Genomic DNA, 21,864 nt, shown 5'->3' with positions numbered 1-21,864 from the left:
CGACGCGTAATCATCATTTTACAGTCAGTAAACTCTAAAATCCCGTTGTTACGTCTCCCCAGGGTGAAAGGGCACGCGGCAAGGCGACGGATTCTTGAACTCGCGAAAGTGTGACACGTCGGAACGCCGGTCGAAAGGGGTGGTGAGCGAAGGGGTGAAGAGCAGACCAGCAGGAGGGTAGGGATCAGGACGTTCGTGGAGCGTGGGCCAGAGGGCGCTGGATATCCAACAACATGGCCGTCTAACACCGACACCCCGTGCAAGTCTTCACGAAGCTGACCAGCCGGATTTCAAGGAAGCAAGAACGCCGCGTCGACCGCTCGACCAGAAACCTCAAATTTCGTGAGTAACCACACAATTCGCACTAGAATTTCCCCCTCCGACCCCTCGGCTACGCGATGGGCACCGTCTGAAAAAATCTGTCTGCGATCTGCGTGCTTTGTCCGGCGAAGGAAACGCACCCTTCTCGCGTGTGTCTACGCCACCGAGCGCGCTGGTGTGCGTTGACATTGCTGCCGATCAATAGAGCCGATGGCTCGCGATAGTCTCGATCAGGATCCTCCGTTCCGAACTCTCGATCGATCGATCATCTCGCCATTCATGACACAAATTTTTCGCAAACTTCTCCGACGCGGCTGCGAAGTGACCGTCATCCCACGGAGATTTCGCTTGTTCGCGGTATAAATAGCAGGTAATTTCACGCAACAGTGTCAGTGACTTGTTAGTCACTCCCTCGGGCCTGTGTTTACCGTTCCGGTGACGTTATAGCTAACGTGGCACGACGTTCGTCGAAATGTTATTTTTCAATCGGACCCCGGACACCGGGGATGAATATTTCACTTCTCTGTGTTTAGCTTTCATTATTTCTCCCGTTTTAGCTCGCCTCTTCCGAAAAGGAAAACCGGCGAGCTCTACGGGAACTCGTCTCTGAGCCCTCGGCATCCCTTCGATGATAGTTCTCGATCGTGCTTCGATTTTTAATGGGGATTTTACTGACAGTGATTTCTTTGCTGTGCTTTCGTTAGTGTAGCGTTGGTAGTGAGAATATAGTCTCGGAGATATTACAGATTAACGACTTGTGGTCACTCAATTGATCATTCAACAGCAATACTTGTTTATAGAAAGACGAAAATTCTTCAGCTTCTCTTCTAGATCAAGTACAATTGTTAGAAAACATGTCTCCTCACCCTTTGTGGATTAGGACTTTTTAAAACATTAGAAATATTCTTTGTCAGAAAACTAGACTGTGTGTCAAAGTTATAAACGCGGTGAGAAAAGAAAAATACGTCTTGCGTTATGTAAATAATTGAATGGCCTCTTTAGGATCTTAAGAATTAAATGCACGATATCTTCAATATACAGATGTTTTGTCCTCAATGAATTAACAGTTGAGGGTCACTAAACTGCGATTGTATAGCATGTTAACCCAAGTTCGCATTTTATCAGGCGAATTGCACGCTTCAATTTGCTCTAGAAATTAACAACGAAACTGCATCAAATTCTGTTGCAATCCACTGCAATTGTCGACTATTTTTGGACACCGTGTGCAAGGTCCCGCAGTCTGTTATGACTCAGACCAGCTGACTCCGCAATTTTCCGGATTGATTATCGATCAGCTCCGTCGCCTTCCCCGCGACACTCTCTGCGTACAATAAACAATTTAACAATCCATCATGAGCAGAGACGGACCTTGGGTTTCGGTGACACGTGCGAGTGTTCTGTCTGTCATCGAGACCCTCTTTTCTGTCTGGCAACCCTCTCCGTCACCCGCTGCCGCGACTCCGGCAAACGTTTCTGCGTCGTTGACTCCTTTTCCCCGGAACGAAGAAAAAAAGTAAAAGGTTCGATAATTTCTCGTGGACGCGACGGCGACGCCCGCCATTTTTCAACGCTGCTCGGCTCGCATTCCCGTCCCATTATTTTCCTCTCGATAAACTATTGACAAATTATCGGACGCTGATCAGATTCCGTCATCGAGCGCCTGAAGATTCTTCTTCTTCTTCTTCTTCTTCTTCTTCTTCCGAAGGGAGCGGCGATACATAATTTATGCTCGCAATTAGCCCGAGGAACGGGTGACGCTTGAGGTTTGACGCGGCATTAATTTCCCAGCTAATTTGAAGGTACCGCGCGTTCAATTAGGACTAAACTGATTGCCCCCCGTGACCCACTTCCGCCGCTTGCACATGTTGCGTGTGTAAACGAAGATCTCCTTAGTTTTTATTAATTAATTAGGACACGCCTAAAACCCGAGTTCCGTTACAGACCGTGGCAAGCGTTCGTGTAACGTGCGTCGCGGATTTCAGATCGATCGCATGCTTTCGCGTTTGTTCGTCGAGTTTGCAGGAAACTCGCGAAAATTCGAAGAAAAATTCCGTTTCGGGCGAACGGGAGCAACGTCTAAGTAGTACAGCTCGATATTAAATCGATCGAGCGGTGTCGTCTCGCTCAAAGGAACGCGTTTTGCGTGTTTGCCAGTCACGTTTGACATTTCACGCGATTGTTCGGAGGTTGCCTCGATACGGAACCTGCTTTGACAAAGCTACCAGGATCCTGAATCGCTTTACTCCCGGCGTGCCAATGCATATATCAACAGGTGCATTAAAAAGTTTGCACGCGGCTCAATAAACGCCTCCGAGAAATTACGATCTGATCTTTTACACCGTGAAACCGGGCTAATACTTGCTTTGCGTTCAGCGTGTTAGCAGATTCGAACATAGTTCACAAGCGAAATTTCTATATCTAATCCGAGAATTATATGATTTCTAGTGAAATTACAGTGTTCGATCAGTGGCAGATACATTCTACCTAACTTGTAATTTATTTCTGATTAAACATTATGGAAGCTATTAAAAATGCAATATCCAATTCCATAATGCGATACTATCTGTCTGATCACAGGCAGGTATTCTCTACTTGGCCTGTAATTTATTTCTCGCTTAAATATGTATTAAAGGCTACTAAAAATTCGCAACTAATTCGACAAGAAAGGAATTACAAGGAATAGTATTGCTCTGGATTAAGGTTAGGTATGTTCTACTTCGCCTGCAATTTATTTCCCGATTAAATATCCTATTAACAACGGAATAACTCCGTATGCAATCCAGTATTAATAGGATTACTAGGTCGAAGGCAGACATATTGGTTTCTGATTTATTTCCCGTTCAATATGCTATTCATTACAGAAAAACTCCACATCCTATTCGACAATAATGCAATTACCATTGAACGATCGATGGCCTGATCAATGGCAGATATATTCTACTTTGTTTGTGATTTAATTCCAGAACAACCCCGTGGTAGTAGAATGTTCGACGATAATAGAAGTACTGTTGAGTTAGCTTTGGTCTGACTAAATACAAGCACACACTACTTTGTTTGTAAGTGATTTCCTTTTAAACTCCCTACTAATAACAGAAAAGCTTTTCATAGATTTTAAACGTATTTATACAATTTTATTAACCACGCAGTTGGTTCTCCCGCCTTGTCTAACTAAAGGCATACATCACCATTGTCAAAAAAACAATTATCAGTCCTTTTCTATTTGTTGACTTCAGAACTTAAATACATGAACCGAACAATTCTTTTCCATACTGATATTCGGATGAAACATATTATATGTCTGACCAATAACACACATACACAGGGCCTTTCTACTGTCACTGTCATCCCTCCAAAGAAAATACTTAGAGAAACGTGTTCAAACGTTTCAGAAAAATAGAGAAAGAAATCAATACATTCAGAAAACTTTTTGGGAGAAGATAGATTGCGTCCACGTGACAATTAAGCGAATCCTCGGGCCAGGATTCCTTCGATTTCAAAGGTCGAGGAAATTTGATCAGAAGAAGCCGCCATCCGGTGATATTAGCGAGTAATTTCAGCCTCGCTTTAACACACACACACACAACGCTAAAACGCGCGAGCGAGAAAGGGAGTGGCTGGCATCCGAGACGGGTCAGAAGTTTGTTTGGCGGTTTAGGATTACTCATCGACGCGAATCCGAGTCGAATACTATCAAGATTGATGCCGAAGCCTCGAACTTGCTCGATCCTCATCCGTCGAAATTTTCGGGGTCTCGGCTGGCGTCCTGTCAGCGGAATATCGGATATCAACCGGCGTATCCCGTTCGTCGACGACGACAACGGCGACGTCGGCGACGGGCACATTTTCCGCGGGACGTCGCGTTATTTTTCATGCGGTGAAACAAGACCGCGCGACCTAAATCGTTTTACAAGTGACTCGTCCGTTCGCAGAACACTTTTTTTCCAGCCCGATATTTATAGACTGCCCTACCGATGATTCGCGCGACTCATTTCGCGGGGAAATGTGTGCCGCGTTTGCCCGCAATATTCGTCCTGCCGTATTTGCAACGGTTAACCGCAAACATTAACGAAAAATTGCGGTCTGATTTCGCTGTTCCCTTTCCGAGAACAATTATTTTTCACCGACACGCAGTTACACACAAAACGCGTATTCTTGTCAATGAATTTTTGAAGGAGCACCAAGGTGTGCTTTGACCATTTGCTTTCTCGAACAAATTATTTTTCGTCGAAAAATTGTTACACACATCTTGCAGTGTACGATTTGATCGGTATACTCGGTGAGTTTCAACGAAAAATTTATACAATTGACGACGTGGCAGAGAATTTCCTGAAACTGTGATCATTGTGAGCATTTTGACGGGACACAAAAAGTGATTTTCTAAAAGAAGGCAAAACAAGATTTTTGTTGTAGCCAATTCTTAAAATATCAATTTTCCCAGAAAATGCGTCACGTCGTATCAAGTCTGTATCCATTTTCATTCTCAAAAATGATCCACCTTGTCTAAAAAGAAAATTCGGTTGCTAAAATCTAAATAGCACTATTCGGAACGCCTGTACCAAATTTCAACCGGAGTTCTCGAAATTTCGGGGAAAAACTCGTCCAAAATTTCAAACTCGGTCTCGCAAATGCCACCGGAGCACGTGTCCATTAAAAGTGCACAGCTTCGTTAACTCCGCGGATTTTGAAAAAAGAACTTTCCGAGAATCTAGTCCGAACGTAGTTTCGTTGAAGTAAAACATTTTCGGGAACACTTGGCTTTCTCGGTGAATTACGCGCGATCTGTAAAAAGAAGAGAAATACCAATTGCGAACCATCGAAATTTTCTAGCGAACCGGTCAGTTCGAAATGAATTTCCAATGATGACAGAGTCTCCGCAGATCAATTGCACGAGAGAACAGGGGAGTGAAATCGCGGGAGGTTATTTTTCATGCAGCAGCAGTCGTCGCCGTGATTGTAGACAGCAACAGGGGGGAAACGTAAGTAATACGAGTCACGGATAAATCGGACGCCGGCCAAACTCCCGGGACAGGACTTCCATCTGGCCAATTTCCCGGTAACAGAGTTAATTACGTGTACCCAGAAAGTTTTCCCGTGCTGCCGGAGACCTCCGTTAACGATCATTTTTCTTGATCGCCCCACTATCTGCAGGCATCAGCTTCAAAAACAGGACGATTGCTCTCGCCGCTCTCCGCCTGACAGAAATTCCCTCGCCTTCCATAAAACTTGCCATCGCCGGTTCCCGTCGAGGCGTTCGATCCTCTTTATCGCTCGTTCGACGTCGCTCGTATTTATTACGGACCTCCGCACCCTCTCGCCAACCCCCTTCAACCCTTCTAAGAAAATCACGGCCATTTCTCAGCCGTTTCTGACCTATCCGGTCTCGCTTCTGAGCAAATTCTGCCTGGGGCGCGCACGCGAACGCTGACAACCAGCTTTGACTCCCTTAGGCCTGATCAGGTTTCTTTTTTACAACCCCATTTGGGGATGAAAGGGTACAGAGGTGAGCAAGAACGGAAGAGGGCGAAGGAAAACCATAGTAATATGAAACTAACTGGCAAACTGGGTGGCAAAATTTGGTAGATGTTTTCTCAGACTAACTGCTTGTCTGACCATAGGTCGTATTAGTCTACTTAGAAAAGTTAAATTTGTGTTTATTTATTTTATTGTGACAGTTTTAGCATTTTTAATTACTGGGAAGTATAATAGCGTATTAATATGAATAGCATTGCCCGTTTTTAAACTGAAAGCGGAATTATTAAGAGAACGGTTTGAAAAATGTTCCCGACATGGAACAATGATTCAAACAAATGGGGCGCGTTTTATCAACACCGTTCGAATAAACGAATCCGCGACCTAAGTGCTTTGGTGTGGTACATACGATGTGGTCCGCGTGCGCATACCCAGCCGGATCGAAATTGTTTCGAAAATTCCAGGCCCGCGAATTGAGAACGATGTAAACTCAACGAGGCTTATTGTTTGTCGGCTGAATGCGATCCTTTTCTGTAACATTGAAAATTCCGTTTGAAAGGACTGGTTAAAATTTTCGCTGGCTGCGTAGCGCATTCGCCGCTGCGCCGAAGTGCAGCCCGTGTCTTTTATTAGCGCGGCCGCGAGTTGCATATGTCGGGTGGCTAGAATATTCTGACACAATGAATCCCCTGTGAAAGGTCCTTTTATTAAAGAAACTCGAAACCTCTTAAGATGCTCAATGTCGACCCTCACTTGTGACCGTCTTTCTAGGTGCCAGTACATCGGTGCGGTGCAAATTTTTGCATCGACTGCACCTACCACACCTTCTCAACCTTTTCGTCTTAACAATCCTCTTCTCAAAATTTTTTTATCAAATGTTCCCTTCGAATGAACAATTATTATCCCGAAAATTTTCATGTACAGAGGAAACTTAAAAAATTTTTATTTCAAGTAAACGGTTTAAAAAATTTCTTTAGATTTTCAATCCATTTTACACTGAAGAGTTCATTTCGTTTTTGCAGAGATTGATGTCTTGGCTATTTGTGATTCAGCGCGGACCATTTTTGAATTTTCGTGAATAATGATCGATAGAGGGACATTTTAAGGGACGCAGAGAATGATTTGTGGGGCGGAATCGAACGGTTCGAATTACCGAAGGGTCACGGGACATTTTTATGCGAACCCGTCAGCAAAATTTATTCTGGCTCCTTCGCCGCACCGATTTCTATTTGATATTTGACAGTGCAAACTTTCCACGGAAGTCAGTAGATTACCTCGTCACCCCGGGGTTAGGATTGCGGCTGATGCAACCACCCTTGTTCCCGAAACTCTCGCGAAAAGTCACCTCGGCGCCGGATGAAGTTCTTGCATAAAAGGATATGAAGCCGAGAGTGTTTGTCGTCTTCGAAACAATGCGACCCCTTCGGGCACAAGAAACTCCTCGGAGATTGTAGTGTTTAAGCGGAAAAATCGAATGAAAGGAGACGTAGACGGCGATCTCTGCTATGAAATTCTCGAACCGAATGAAAAATACATTGCAACAATCCTTTATCGCAGCTGCAACAAAAAGTAACATCGCTCGGAAAGTTTGTTCTAAAATGCTGTACTTACAATTATGAATTACTAAACAAATGTTCTACAATAATTTCAATTATAACTAGAAAAATATTACTAGAAATGTATTTCACAGTGATAACAATCACAGAAATGATTAGAAATATATCTAAATAATTACTGGACTGCAAAATAAAAACATTGTGCATCGATTGTACAAAACGGGAGCCAAGTTAAAAGTTCTTTTCCCGTTCAATAAATTTAATAAGTTCTCGATCGTTCAACTATTTTAAATTCCACTCGCCCATTTTTCTCGTAAATGCATAAAATTTCAATTACAAAGCTTCTTCCGCTCTGTTCGAACATTTCAATTTCATAATCTCAATCTACACGGCCAAAAGCACTTTCTAAAATTTTTCCAAAACCTTTTATCCATTTGATCCACGCTAAAACGCCCATGGCAAAGTACACAAGCGGGCAAATCGTTTAGTACCATCCTTCGCTCGAACCTAAGAGCGTTCTCCTCTAAATCGGCCAGATGATTTCACATGCAACGAACTCGTCGATCGGCAGCGAGTTGAACCGTGGGAATGGCTGAATCGACGTCGGTAGCAAAGTATCTCCAGTGGTTCTGGGATCCCCGATAGTTGCAGTATCGCGTCCCCAAATGGAGGCTGGTAACAAGGTGCTTGAGGCAATTTGGCCCGGAGGCTGGTATGCAAATCAGCCCCTTATTTCGTCATCGGTTCGAGAGGCGTCGGCCGAGCAACCGGCGATGTATTCGGTTGCGATTTTAAATCGTTGCTCGGTTCGAGAGCACTGTCGGATACAGGTTGTCGAAATAAGACGACCACTTCTCGACAGGGCTGTGCTGGAGGGTGGGAAAGAGAGGGGTGGGTGGATGAGGAAGGTAGGCGAACGAAGTAGGTAGCAAAGTAGGTTGCACCGAGCGAGAGAGAGAGAGAGCGGCTGCGGGGGTGGCTCGGGGTGAAAATCCAGCGGATTCAATGGCCGTACACCCCTCGATAGAAGTGGACGGTCTCATGTCAGTGGCCCCAGCTAGTGCACCGTCATCCTGGGCTCGCACCTTTCGTCCTAGTTTCTCCGTTCTTATCCCCGTTCCAGCCACCCTTTCCATCCCTTCCATCACTACACACCATCCCCGGTTTCCAACCCCTGCCTCTCACTCTCTCTCTCTCTCTCTCTCTCTGTCTCTCTCTCGCTCAGCTGTGATCCTTATCTAGTCCGCTCCTTTTTCTTCTTTCATTACGCGCCCATGCATTCGACTCTGTTCAGGCCTGACCATGCACGTCTGTTTCCACTCCGGCTCCCGGTAAATGAGAAAAAAGAAATCTTTTTTCTCCGACCCCCCAGCCGGCCGGCAAGAAACTTTTACGCGAGCCTGAGCAGCAGAAAGTAGAAATTGATATTTCAACCCCGCGAAATCGCCTCTCGACCATTTGTGGCTCGCGCGCCCGCGATGCGGCTTGGGAAATCCTCCTGGAACCCTGCAGCAGGTCCTTTCGTAACACAGGTAATTTATGTTGCGTTTAATCAGCCCTTTCTTAAATTTAAGCCACCAGAAATTTATATTCAGCGTAGACTAGAATTTTCTTCCTGTACAATTACTTAGAAAAGTTCGAAATATGGTACATCAAATAAAATTTCAAATGCACCACATTAACATATTCCTGAATTTTAAACAAATTTTTAAAGCTTCCCTGATTGACTATGCTCTGATATTCAGACGTGCAGCATGAAGAACATTGTATTGAAGTTAGAGAATATCGCACATATTTGAAATATAAATTTGAAATAAGAAAATTTTCCAAATAACATTGACTATCATACATCGCACTTACTTCTTTCTGTTCCCGATAAATAACTCGGACGTTCCCAACCGGAAACATTAATTCCTGCCTTCCTTTGCGCGGCCGCAAATCTGGTAAGGCCTTCAGGGACCGGATGTGAAACTGCAACCACGATGAATCGCGGACTCTTTACTCTTCTTTTTTTTTTCTAAGTTTCTCTTCCTTTCTACCTACCGGCGGGGCTCACTTCTGAACACATTCAGAAATTCGCGCGTCCTTGCTCCAGTTCTAACGCGATGGAGCTTCGCCGCGCCGGCTTGTAAACCTCCGAGAGAGAGAGAGAGAGAGAGAGAGATCCTGCTACGGGATTAACGAGTAAGGTTACCCGGTCTTGTTTGCCCTTTTAATTCTTGGACAAATTCTGTGGAAATTCCGTGCGAGAACTTCCGACGGAGATTTTAATTGCTTCTCGTGGGCATTGCCGGCGATCTCGACCGGAATTTCCATGTTCGTCGAATGCAAATCGGTCGTGCGGTGTTTTGTACCGGTACGTGGTTCGAATCCAAATCTTTTGAATTTTTATACCGTTTTACGCAAAGGCATTACGTGGGAACTTTGGGCATTTAATTGTATCGAAATAGACATGTAATTTAAGCTGGAAAAAAATTCTGGTTTCCAATTATAATATGTCCAGAACGTAGGTAGTACTTTTAATTGCAAATAATTCAAGCGAACGATTTCTTTTGATATTAAATTGGTTTAAAGCAAATTAAAAATGTGCTTAAATTTACTTCATGTCTGACCTTACAGCGTCTTATGAAACTGCGCAATTTATGTAGGAAGTTGTGTTGCTCGTGTTTGATCGCATACAATGCCATTCTACTACCCCTATTCATTGATATCACCTTGTCTGACTAATGGTTGACTTGTTCTACTTGCTCGTTAGTATACCCGTACCGGGACACACCGTACCCAGTTAATAACGTATGATGCCCACGAGAGAGCTACCTGATGTCATGAATAAACCCTAGTAGTCTAATTACAAATTGTTATCACAATACATATTTCGCTTATAATTACCATTGCATTGCGTCAAATTGAGTTATATGATTTTTTACTTCTGAAACGATTCTGGTTGCACACATGCTTATTGTCCTTGGCTGCAAACGCTGTGCAGTGCTTGGCTGCAAACACAACAATGCACGGCAACATTTGTCCAGCAGTCCACAGGTCATACGTCAGGCCGTGTATGGTCATGCGTCTGCACGAGATTGCAATTATTCTACCTGATTGGAGGTAGTTAATGAAGGATGTCGTAAATCCATTCCCTGAATTCTGCTCACGCGTGGATCTAAAGTATAATACTCCCGTGTTCGTACTTATATTCTTGGGGATCATTGTATTTGGAGTTATGAACAAGCACAATGCATCGTAACAATTCGTAAACCGCGTACGAAGCTGTTCTGCTTGCCGACCCGGATACACAGACCCAGTATTCTACGCGTCTGTGTAACAGAGTCACGTTCTACTTGCCTAATGACGCGTAATTTCGTTATCCGAGTCTGGCCGTGCACATTCATCTCTTCCCGGTCCGAACAGAACTATTTAACTTCCACTTCTTTGCCCATGAAACGACTCCGATTGCGATTCGAAAACTTCGATCTAATCAGTATCGTTCCACGGCAATCCCCTAAATTAATACAACCATCGCCCTTGGCCGATAACACGTCGGGCAACTCCGCTTTCTGGAATCTCGATTTATTTTACCGTTCGTACGCTAGGAAATCTCGGTGCATCGTAGATTTAAATTGCAGCGACGCTTTTCAGATTCTGATCACACACAGGACAGTTCTACTTTGTGAAATTTTACTCCAACATTTATCTTGTCCCTTGAAGTTGGAAACAGTTGTAATCCTAATATCGCCGACCAAGAACAGTATTTGGATATCTGATCGTACGCAGGTACTTTCTACGTGACAAAATTTCCAATTGATTTGCAACCCACGCCGATGCTGATCACTATTTCAACACCCACACAACTGAAAAGTAACCGAAGCTCAATTTCACGAATGATTAAATTTCTAACGAGACTCGTTAAATGTTTGATCACTGCAGGAAAATTTTACTTAGCAAAATCTCGGATTACACGATCGTTCAGCGGAGTGTGAGCCGAATCGAATTGCAGTCATATCGGCAATCACACTTCCAACATCCGTATTCAACGGTCTGATCACGCACAGGAACATTCTACTTCACGAAATGCTATTTGAACGTATACTTTGGCGTTTACAGAACTTGGGACGCAGTCTAATCCTAATCTTATCGTCGGAGGAAGTTCTAAGAACGGTCCTTAGATGTCTGGCCGCACACAAGCCCGTTCTACTTAACGAAACACCAAACTATTTTGCCATCTACACAATTTAAACGCACGGATATCGCAATCCTACGGACGATCGAAGTTCCGACAATTTTCTGTAGTCGTCTGATTGCATGCAGGACAGTTCTACTTAACGAAATTCTCAACTATCTCGACATCCACTCGCTCTAAAAGCAAGCAAATCCTTGTCCCTTGAATCATTCCACTTAACCAACATTTCGACTATTTTGCCATCCACTTGATCTAAGAGCTACCAAAGCTAAATTCTGCCAGTACCGTAGCTGCCTGACTATGTACAAAATAATTCAACTTAACCAAAATTTCAACTACTTGACATCCACTTAATCTAAGACCAACCAAAGCTACATCGGATGTATAATTGAAGTTCTAAATCGACCACGGCTGCCTGATTACTAGACTGCGAAGCTTTATGCAAAATAAAAATTTTCTTCGTCAATTGTAAGACACAGGGGCCATATAAAAATTTCCTTCTATCTTTAACAATTTTAATAAATTGAAAATAATATATGGACGTTCTTAAATCGTCTTAATGCTTTCACCGTTTTAAATGACTTCCACCTATGTTTGTCACAAATGAATAAAATCCGTAGTTTACCGATTACATACGGAATAATTCAACATAATAATTTTAACCGCAACCCTCTGGACGATCAAAATTTGAACAACTAGCTTTGATCGTCGGATTACGTGCAGAGCAATTCTACTTAACGGAAACTACTATTTCCCGATTTTATACGCCATCGAATCCGAATTCTACAATCCACCAAAGTTCTGACAATGCTTTTTGATTGTCCGATCACGCACGGATCAATACCACCGCGCAAAATATCCGTCTACTTTATCATTCAGCGGGCTTAACCGAGCCGAACCTGAATTCTATAAACGATCGAAGTTCCAACAATGCCTGTTGGTTGTCTGATCACAAACGGAACATTTCTACATCGCAGAAATCCCTATCCGTTTAACGACTCGGCGAGTTTCAACGCAAAATCTGAAGTTCGAGCGACAACACCGTTCCTCCCGTACGAACCGGCAATGGCGTAAGCCGGTGAGGCTAAAGCACAATTTCTCGTCGCCTAAACTCCAGACCGGAGGATTTTAAAGCCTAACGACGCCCACGCTCTGCCACGCCGGTCACAATTTCCTCGTTCCGCGTTACGTGTCTGTAGCGAGCTCGGTTTCGCCGCGCCCACGCCAAGTATTCTACCTAATTGCGCTATTGTCGATAACAGCGAGGGCTTCCTCCCCTTGTGTTCCCGCTCGCTTTCTATGATTGCATTCCCGTTCCCATTAAAAACGATGACGTGTGCGGTCGCTACATTGTCCGCGTAACACGGCTCAACGGGGGAGAACCCCGAAGCGTGCAACAATAAACAATGCCTCCGAACGCTTCCCCAGAGTCGGTTACTACATCGAAATAATCCTATTTCTCCTTGCGTTCGTCTCTTTATACATTGCTATAATTTTTTCACGTGTTAAAATATCGCAAAACTGCTTTCGCCGAACGTTCTGCACGCTCCAGGAGGATTACGTTGAAAAATCCGGGCTCCCCTAAGCGAAGGTATGCGAGCCGCAGAATTAAATCTGCCACTTTGAGCGACGCGGTGATTCTATCTCGACATTCTCCCGCGAAGAATTTTCATCTCGCCGAGCGCGAAAAAATTCCGCGTTCGTTTTCGCAACGACCAGGACGATTTCGAAGGTCTCGAACACGTTGTCGTAAGGGGTGAATCGTTACGCGATGTTTGCGAGCGGAACGCATTGCTAATGTTATTCGGAGTTCTCGCGAACAAATGTTTGTCTGGCGTGCACGCCGAAAGCGTCGCCTAACGACTGGATTCTACGGTGTTGCTTGACTTCCGCTTGATTTCTGCCCCGCGAAATATCTTCCGGTCCTCCGAGGCGGACCGTGTTTGTCTCCTGCATGAGTTTTCGTGTTGACACTAACTCCTGGCCACTGTTAGTAGGGTCCACCCACCGAGCTTGTGTATCAAAAACTGTCGACCAAGTGCAGCTGCAACTCCCGGCGCACCCGGTTGCACTGGTGCAACTTGTTCCCGCGCTCCGAGCGGAAAATATTTGTTTCTGTTCGAATTTGGTAACGTTGCTCGCGAGTTATGGCCGTCGTTTCGTTAATCGGAGGTGGGAAGCAATGAATTTAATTTATGTATTATTATTTAAAAATCGCCAGAGATTCGACGATGCGTGTTCTTAATAACCAGACTGCAGATCTTTATGCAAAATAAAAATTCTCTGCGTCAATTCCGAGTGGCATAATATATCATTTTGTTACCCTTAAAAACGACGGGAAGTAACTTTATTTGGCTCTAAGCAGTCTCAACTATCCTCTGGTCGCGGAAAACATTTTCGCAAAGGAAAAAGTTACTTCAAATCATCTCAGAATTTGTCCCTCTCAAGTACGAAATTTTTGGGACACCCTGTATATTAGTTCTTGGAATAAACCGAAACGTTTACACTATGTCATTTGCCGGCCCTCCAAAGGTTAATTGCAGGTCACTGAAGTTACTTCGATTTCGTTGGACTTTCCAGAGGTCGTAATTTGGTAATCAATACGTTAAAAAGAGAAATAAATTAACTTTCGAGATAGATTGTTCCGGGTACAAGAATTCACGATGGGAAAGCCTGCGGAAATAATTTGCAGTCTTCCCACTTCATTTCGAATAAATTAGCAACTTCAGAAATACAAAGTTTTAACTGGAAGGAGCTCGTCTACCTACAGGAGAACCTAATTTACGACAGAAAATGATTGCTAAATTCGTCGGACTCGGTTTCCTTTCGATGCACTGACTTGAGTAAACTTCACTGTGATTTTCTCAGAGGCGGCGGACAGGTGCCAGGTCGATTTTCATTCATTCTGCCAGCAGCAGAGCAAAATTTCAAAATATCAAACAGTTAATGCCAGCATGGGTGAATGGGGAACCTGTCAATCTTCTCGAATTCCTTCAAGAACGTTCCTTACATTCAGAAGAGGGTGAAACACTTCTTCATAGGTAATCATCATAACGTTACACCGATTTCTATTTTCTACATAAAAAACTGGATTCTTTTGGCAAACTTCACGGCAGCCGTAGCTAAATCGATTCGTATTCATCCATGTAATTCGTGTGTCAACTTTCTTTGACATACTTTTGAAGCTACCTTCTTCAGATCAGCATTGACCCTTTCATCAAACTTAATATAAACAGCTAATAATTGAAGACCTTGGTGTAAAACTGAGCTGAAAAGTTCACTCTTCAGCAAAATTTTACTTATCCAAATTTTTACCTTCAGTTTAGCTTGGTTGTTAAAAACCTGGTATTTCGAGAGAATGTCTGCAACTGCGTATCAAAATGCATCCAATCCCCGCCATTAGAGGGTTAAGTATGAGTATTATTCATTTCATTTAAGTTGAAATAGAACTCTATTCTTTTAGTACGAATATGGAATAATTAAAACAGGTATACAGTAAATACAAATTTTCTTTTTCGTTCAGGAAGTTATTGAAGACAGAGAAGCTCTAACAATTCTAGCCACGAAGAAGGTCGTCCAAAGGGTTGAAGCCAAAAGTTTCAAGCCCTATCGTAGATTGTGAACCGTAGAGATCGGGGTAGAAGCAGAGAACTCTTTCCACCGGCGGACGCGGCTATCGCTTTAAATATGGTGTCCGTCGTCCCAGTTTCCCAATAATCGCTCCAGCGACCGAAAATGTAGTTCAAACGCCCCTTCCACCCCCTGGCCGAGCGAGAGCCACCCCCATCGAGCGAACGCGTCGTCGTCTCGATTTTACATTCCGCGTCCCGCATCGACGTGTCCGGTGTACCGAAACTAGCCGAAATCGGGGGATTCACCGGCAGATATGCAAAACAATTAAGACACGGGGTCGGACAGGGGGTGGAGTGGAGTGGAAAAGGAGCGAGCAAAGGACGAGCGGCGGGGTACACACTGATCGAGATAGGTCGCGTCCCCGGCTACGCGTCCGGTACATATCGGCGGTGGAGCACGCGTCGATATCGATCGTCGACGATGAACTCCGGATTACCGGCGACGCTAATTCCAGCTTCGAGATCGACGAACGCGGGGCTGGATCGCGTTCGCCGGCCAGCTAAGACCTGCCGGAGGAGTCGGCGGGCTTTAAAGTCAGCCGCAGCTGCGCCAGGTCGACCGATAACACGGAACTCGGCCACTGGGTCAACGACAGATGAAGCCCGGTGCAAGCGCACCCGGGGACACACCTTTTCGTGGGAATGAACTACTTTCCTCGTCCCCTACCCTCGCGCTTTCCCACCCCCCTCATCCGGAACTCGCTTTTCGATTCGGATCCGGAGGAATTTCGCAACAAGCGAATTTTTCTGGGGCTGTTTCGGGCTCGAATTGGGGCTGCGAACCCTCAAATATTGACAGAGGACGATTTTTGAAGAAGAGCTAATTCCTTTGGCCCTTGTCACCTTCTTCTTCGGTGGCTTGCTGGAGGATTGTTTGTTCCTACTAAACTTGCGAGCAGAAGGATTTTGTGGCGGTGTTTTTTTCAGTATATCGAGGGATAGTGGTTTCTGGGGAAGAGAGCTGCTTCTTTCAACCCTTATTATCTCCTAACAGTTCTTCCATTCCCTCCGCTCATTGCGAGAAAAGACAAGAAAAATTTGTATGATTTAATTTCACGTTCTCTTAGCTTTGAACCCACAGCAAAACCACTAAAAGCGCCGCGAAACACAGCTGCTTCCAGCGAAAGCGAATTACCACTTTCATCCCCTGTTACTCCAGCTCAGCCTCGCCGTGTCTTCTTTCCTCGGCCGGGAGATGTTGTAACAAGAAAAATTCCTATTATTACTATAAACCTCTCAGCATTGAATGACACATCTGCTTCTCTTCGAAACGAATTACGTTCTTCCGACCCTCATTACCTTTGCCGGGCTTAACTCTTTATTTCTTTTCCCTTTTTCCGGCGAGAGCCTTTGTAACAAGGCATTTCGTATTATTGCGCGCGGTGCACGGGGCGGTTCTTGTAGCCGCAATTAAGCCCGATAAACCTGTAAACATTGATGGATAACCATTCTTTCCCTGGAAAAGAACCGCATCCTTCATCCCCTTTCGACGTTCCTTTTTCCCTTCGGTTTCTTGCTTCTGCTGAAAGATTTTCTTAACAAATAACTTCCGTGCTCGACGGTAAGAATTGAATTCAGCAAGAAGCTCGCTCTGTTCAAAAATCTAAATTAAATGAAAGCTTGAAATTGATGAACGATCGGCAAACTGTATATTTCTATGTATATTTTTAATGTACATTGAAATCGAATCCTGTTGAAAATCATTGTAGCAGCTTCCGTACTTAAAAGCACCTTCCACATTTGCCATGGTATTCACAAAGAGTGTACCACCCACTTCTTCTAGTTTCAAGTTAAAAACACTTCGACTTATTTTTATCACAGCCACGCACAAAACAGGACAACTCTGTTGCAGACACCGATAAAAGCTTCCATCAATTATACTTAAAAGACGCTTCCACAATTCTCAAAGTATGTTCAAAGGGTTCAAACCTCCCACCCCTTGCTCCAAGCGAATAAAACCATCGCTCCAGCTCGAACTTCTGAATGTTCTAGGCCTTTCGAACAGGTTCGAAACGATGCTCGGCCCGTCCACCCCGACTTTAACGAGATGAAATCACGTTAATTGCAGGCGAACGAGGCAAACAGAAGCTGATCAAACTGGCGCCGTTCAAGTTCCCTTTCTCGAAGATGTCGAAGTCGCGCAGCAGCGACGAAAAGGACCGCGAGAAGGACAAGGAGAGGGAGCCGGACAGCGAAACGGAGAAGGACAAGGACAACGAGAAGGACATCGACGAAGAGGCCGAGAACGATCGGGACGCGACGAAGCACAGCCACAAAGAGAGAAACGACACGGAGGACAACGCCAAGGGGGAGAACGTTCAGCTGTCCATGAACCAATTGCAATTGGCTACCGACCCGGAATCCAATTTAAAGTCACCAGTGTTTGATTCGAACAACCTGATGGTGAGGAATGAGCCGGCCATTCCGAGCTCGCCGCCCCCCTCGTACGAGCATGTTATCGAACAGGTGAGGATCTGGGTTATCGTCACGGAATAAAGAATTATCCTTCCCACGGCACCGGCCGCGGCCCGGCTACAATAACGCGCGCGCGAGCACCCCTCGCTTTGATCACTTTCCGAGAAACGAGCAATCCGATTCCATTTGCAATCCCTTCCCGGCTCGATCAAATGTTGTACACGGAGGCAGCTGGAAATGAGGCGATTTTTAAAATCGGTGAATCGCCGCGAACTCGAATTACCCGCACCGTAGAGATGCTCGATTTTATGCGATGCTCCAGGCTCGAATTACATTGCGGAAACGTTTAATTTCATGTGGACAGCTCGACGATTAATATGAAAAATGAGCATGGTAGAATTCAGTTTGTGTATCGAACGTTGTGGGCGTGGCAAGGTCGAGTGAGGGTTGTGCCACTGGGCGTGGCCGTGCGTGTTGGTGCGCGACCTTGAGCAGAATATCCTGTCTGCAACAGATAAAAGCTTGATGAAGTCATTTCTGCAACGGATACAGCTTTATAAAATCCTCTCTGCAACAGATGTAGCTTTGTAAACACAGTTAAAAAATGCGATTCCATTTGCAATCCCTTTCCGTCTTGATCAAATGCGGTGCTCAAAGGAAGATAGGACTTCAAACTTGAATTACACCATGGAATTTTAAATGATGTATTAGAGTAATAGTAGTAGTACGGTTTAGTTTGTACTTCATATGTAGTGGGCGTGACAAGTGGGGCGGTGCTGGAGGGCGTGGCCATGCGTGGTGGGGCGCAGCCTTGAGCAGAGTATCATCTCTATAACAGATGTAGCTCTATAAACATAGTTAAAGGACGGTCTAGGAAACTTTCGTTGATTGAAAGCTTGAGAAAATATTCCAGATTTAAGTGAATACACATCTTGTTAGAGAAAGGAGTGAATTACTCATTAGCAGATCTGAAAGTAAAAATTATTGCATACAAAATTCTTATTTAATCTTTCGTGAATCTATTGTATGAATAAGAGATGCACGAATAAGACAAATAAGACGAATATAAGTTTATCTTTGATCGACCTGTAGCGGTCGAATCGGTTAAGTTTGAAATAACTTAGCTGCACACGGCAAGATAAGAATGTTTTGAACCCGTGTCACGTCCCGTTACAATTTTAGACGCGATTGGAGTACGCGGTCGAGGCGCAGAAGCACGACGGCGACAAAAACAATGGCACCGAAGTGTCCGAAGAAGATAACAAAACGAAAGGGCCGAAGATCTTGCACAAATCGAGCAAGGAGTTCTACAAGGCGATGGCCAAGCAGTGGGGCATCACTTGCAAGATGAGCGACCATTGCAGGTGCTTTGATTGCCAGGTACGCCAAGAAACTTACCCCTTCAATAACAATCCACCATCCACATTTCATTTTGTCATAAATTGTAACAAACCGAGTTATTCCTTTTAAACCGTTTTATGGAAACCAAAAAAGGAGACAAATTGATTTTGACGATTAAAAAATTCCTTATGATAAATCTTATCGTTTATATATAATATTATGAATTAGAACAATAATAAATTTTTCTAAATTATTTTACGGAAACCAGAAAAATAGAAAAATCGATTCAGAGGAATAATGCCACTGACATTAATATTTGCCAGAGACACAGAAACATCCGCAGTATAGTGACGGTAAAACATTTCAGACAGCCATATTAATTTTACTACCCGGAGAACACATTTTCTACTACAATACGAATTCCTAGTGTCCCAGAGCAATTCTGATCGCCATTATCCGGCACATCGAACATTTTCGATCTCCGATCATGCATAAAACGCCGATAAAACTTTATATCGGTGCTCGTGAAAGTGCATATAAAATTCACTTGATACAACTGCAGCGACATATGACCCGTTCGCATGCCAAATCGATTAACTCCACTTTTAGAAATATTTCAAATTTAAGTGTCAAAGCACTTGGTTCAGTCATAACTTTTTTTGTTTGTAATAATTTTTCCCAATAATAGAGATTAACACCATTAAACAACAAAATTTTTTGGTCGCGGAGCAATAAATAATTTGGCAAGTGAGCGGCTCATTTCGAAAACGTTTCGACGATATCTCGGTGTCCTTTGGATCATGATAGACCTCCTAGTTCATAAAAATCGATGCACGACTTAACGTACTGTCCGTCGGCAGAATTATTTCGAGAAACATATTGTGAAACGAACGTTGCAGAGCCGTTACTTCGACTGCGAGTACGACAAGAACGAGAACCAGAAGACTGACGGCGGCCTCGGCGCCGGGACGCCGATGTTCATCTCCGAGGTGATGCACGGCTCCGGCTGTATCCTCTTCTAAGTCGCCGGAAGAACGGGCTTCTTACTATAATTGAAGGATGGTTTTTGCGGCTGGTGCCGACGCTTCCGCAAAAGGACGAGACGTTCACGTGATCGCGCACAAACCAGGCCGTTTACTGTTCCCTAATGGACCGCAGGAAGAAATCGCAGGACCTCCCCAGGACACCTCTCTACCCATAGTCCTGATTTCAACACGGGACGAACGGCCAGCTGGATTTTCCTCAACGACTATCGAATCCTTCGTGGTCGTTTTATTGTTCAAAGAACGTCACGGGAAACCGTCTTCGTGAGCTTTTCTTTGGGCGCTCGTCGATTCACTCCGAAAACCAAGCAAACAGCTCACAATCATTGCAACTTTGTGGTCATTCGAAAAAATATTCCAAACATACCCCGAGACAGACAATTAAATTCCACTTCATTGTTTGCTCCCGTTTGTTAATGTAGGAATTTTCTTCCAAACCACTTGAATGTCCTGGAAAAATTATTATCCTTGATCAGACGTGCTATTATGTGGTATATAATAATAGTGTGCACCTTAATAACATTTTTATATAATCGTGCTAACAATATCATATTAATATTCATTATTGTGTGCACAATCGTTGTGAATGACCAATCAGTTTACAAATCACCGCATTTGTGCGCCATTGTTGCGAATTCTCAATAAGTTTCTTTCAAGCACTCAAAATATTAAAACTGGCAATTAAACATAATATTGTTTGTCCTAAGAAGCCCGCGAACGTACATGATTAAAAAATTGTTGAAAGATCGAATCAAAGTAGACCCAAAGTAAAAAATCACGAAGAATTTGAATCAATGAGATTGACAAAACGTAAGTGTGAGTCTCCGTTTCCAACAACCGAATAGCACATGGACAACTGTCGACGAGTGGTTTTTATGGAGATTGACCATCCACAGTGACTCGTTAACGAACATTTTCAAGAAACAAGAGTCGACGCAGCAACGCAGATAAAGATTTCACCTTGTCAATTTGCAATACTCACACACACACACACACACAGAGAGAGAGAGAGAGAGAGAGAGAGAGAGAGAGAGAGAGAGAGAGAGAGAGAGAGAGAGACAAGTTGCATGCTCGCGCGACGATTGGCAGACCTGAGGAACGATTTCTGATAGTTCACACTAGACCAAACTTGTTCAAACGGATTAAAACCCGGTTAAAATCCGACCAAACTCGACTGTGTTTTAGTGTCCAGTCGACTGTCAACTGAACCACGTTTTTCCGTAGATGACATAGTTGCCCTGGGAAGTTCGAGCAATTAATTTAACGTTGATTTCCAGGCTCGATAGATCGACAATGTAACGATTACGTTAGAGTTCTCACGATTTTTGATAAGGTTTTGCTTACAAACACGTTTGGTTTGAATAGTGATTGATAGTAGAAAAATGGGAAAAAAAAACAAAGATAAGTCTTCGAGTTTGTTGATGTGCATCGCGAAGTCTGTGTTACGCGAACTTTTAATTGCGCGTTAATCGCGAGCCTTCGTTCCGACCAGGGAAGAGGAAGACTAGCATAAATATTAGAGATGTTGTAAAACAGTGTATAAAATAATCGGCATATTCGTCTCGAAATTTCCCTACTATAGCGAATCACTGTTCTCCGACCTGTTTGATCGATTTACACCGAACTTTCTACGTCGAGGAATGAGAAACAACTTCGTTTAATAGCTCTTGCAACTTGAAGAAAGTTGGTCAATAATCTGTTGATACCGTTACAAAGCACACTGTGCTCCGTAAACTATGTTCGAAGTTCATTCAGAACATTCTTACCGTGTAACATGATTAAACCGTGCATTTCAACGGGAATTTCTCGACAACGATAAAATGGCCTATCGTCCAACAATTTTACTTCCACTATACTAATTAATTCAGTTAGAGAAGCGGGGTTTTTTAAAACGTTTTTAATTGATCTGT

General features: G+C 43.9%; 1 protein-coding gene across 1 annotated transcript; it reads left to right on the top strand.

The window, feature by feature from the left end:
* Window positions 1–214: 214 nt before the first annotated feature.
* LOC143356132 (uncharacterized) lies at window positions 215–20,616 on the top strand. The gene is made up of 4 exons (XM_076791568.1): window positions 215–342; window positions 17,224–17,621; window positions 18,753–18,950; window positions 19,811–20,616. Exons 2-4 carry the CDS (start codon window positions 17,283–17,285, stop codon window positions 19,931–19,933), a joined length of 660 nt encoding a protein of 219 aa, XP_076647683.1. The 5' UTR covers window positions 215–342; window positions 17,224–17,282; the 3' UTR covers window positions 19,934–20,616.
* Window positions 20,617–21,864: the final 1,248 nt, after the last annotated feature.

This window comes from Halictus rubicundus, chromosome 8 (genome assembly GCF_050948215.1).
Source record: "Halictus rubicundus isolate RS-2024b chromosome 8, iyHalRubi1_principal, whole genome shotgun sequence".
NCBI classification, from domain to species: Eukaryota; Metazoa; Arthropoda; class Insecta; order Hymenoptera; family Halictidae; genus Halictus; species Halictus rubicundus.
Note: the sequence above shows the minus strand (reverse complement) of the source record. Positions and strands in the feature narration are given on the sequence as shown.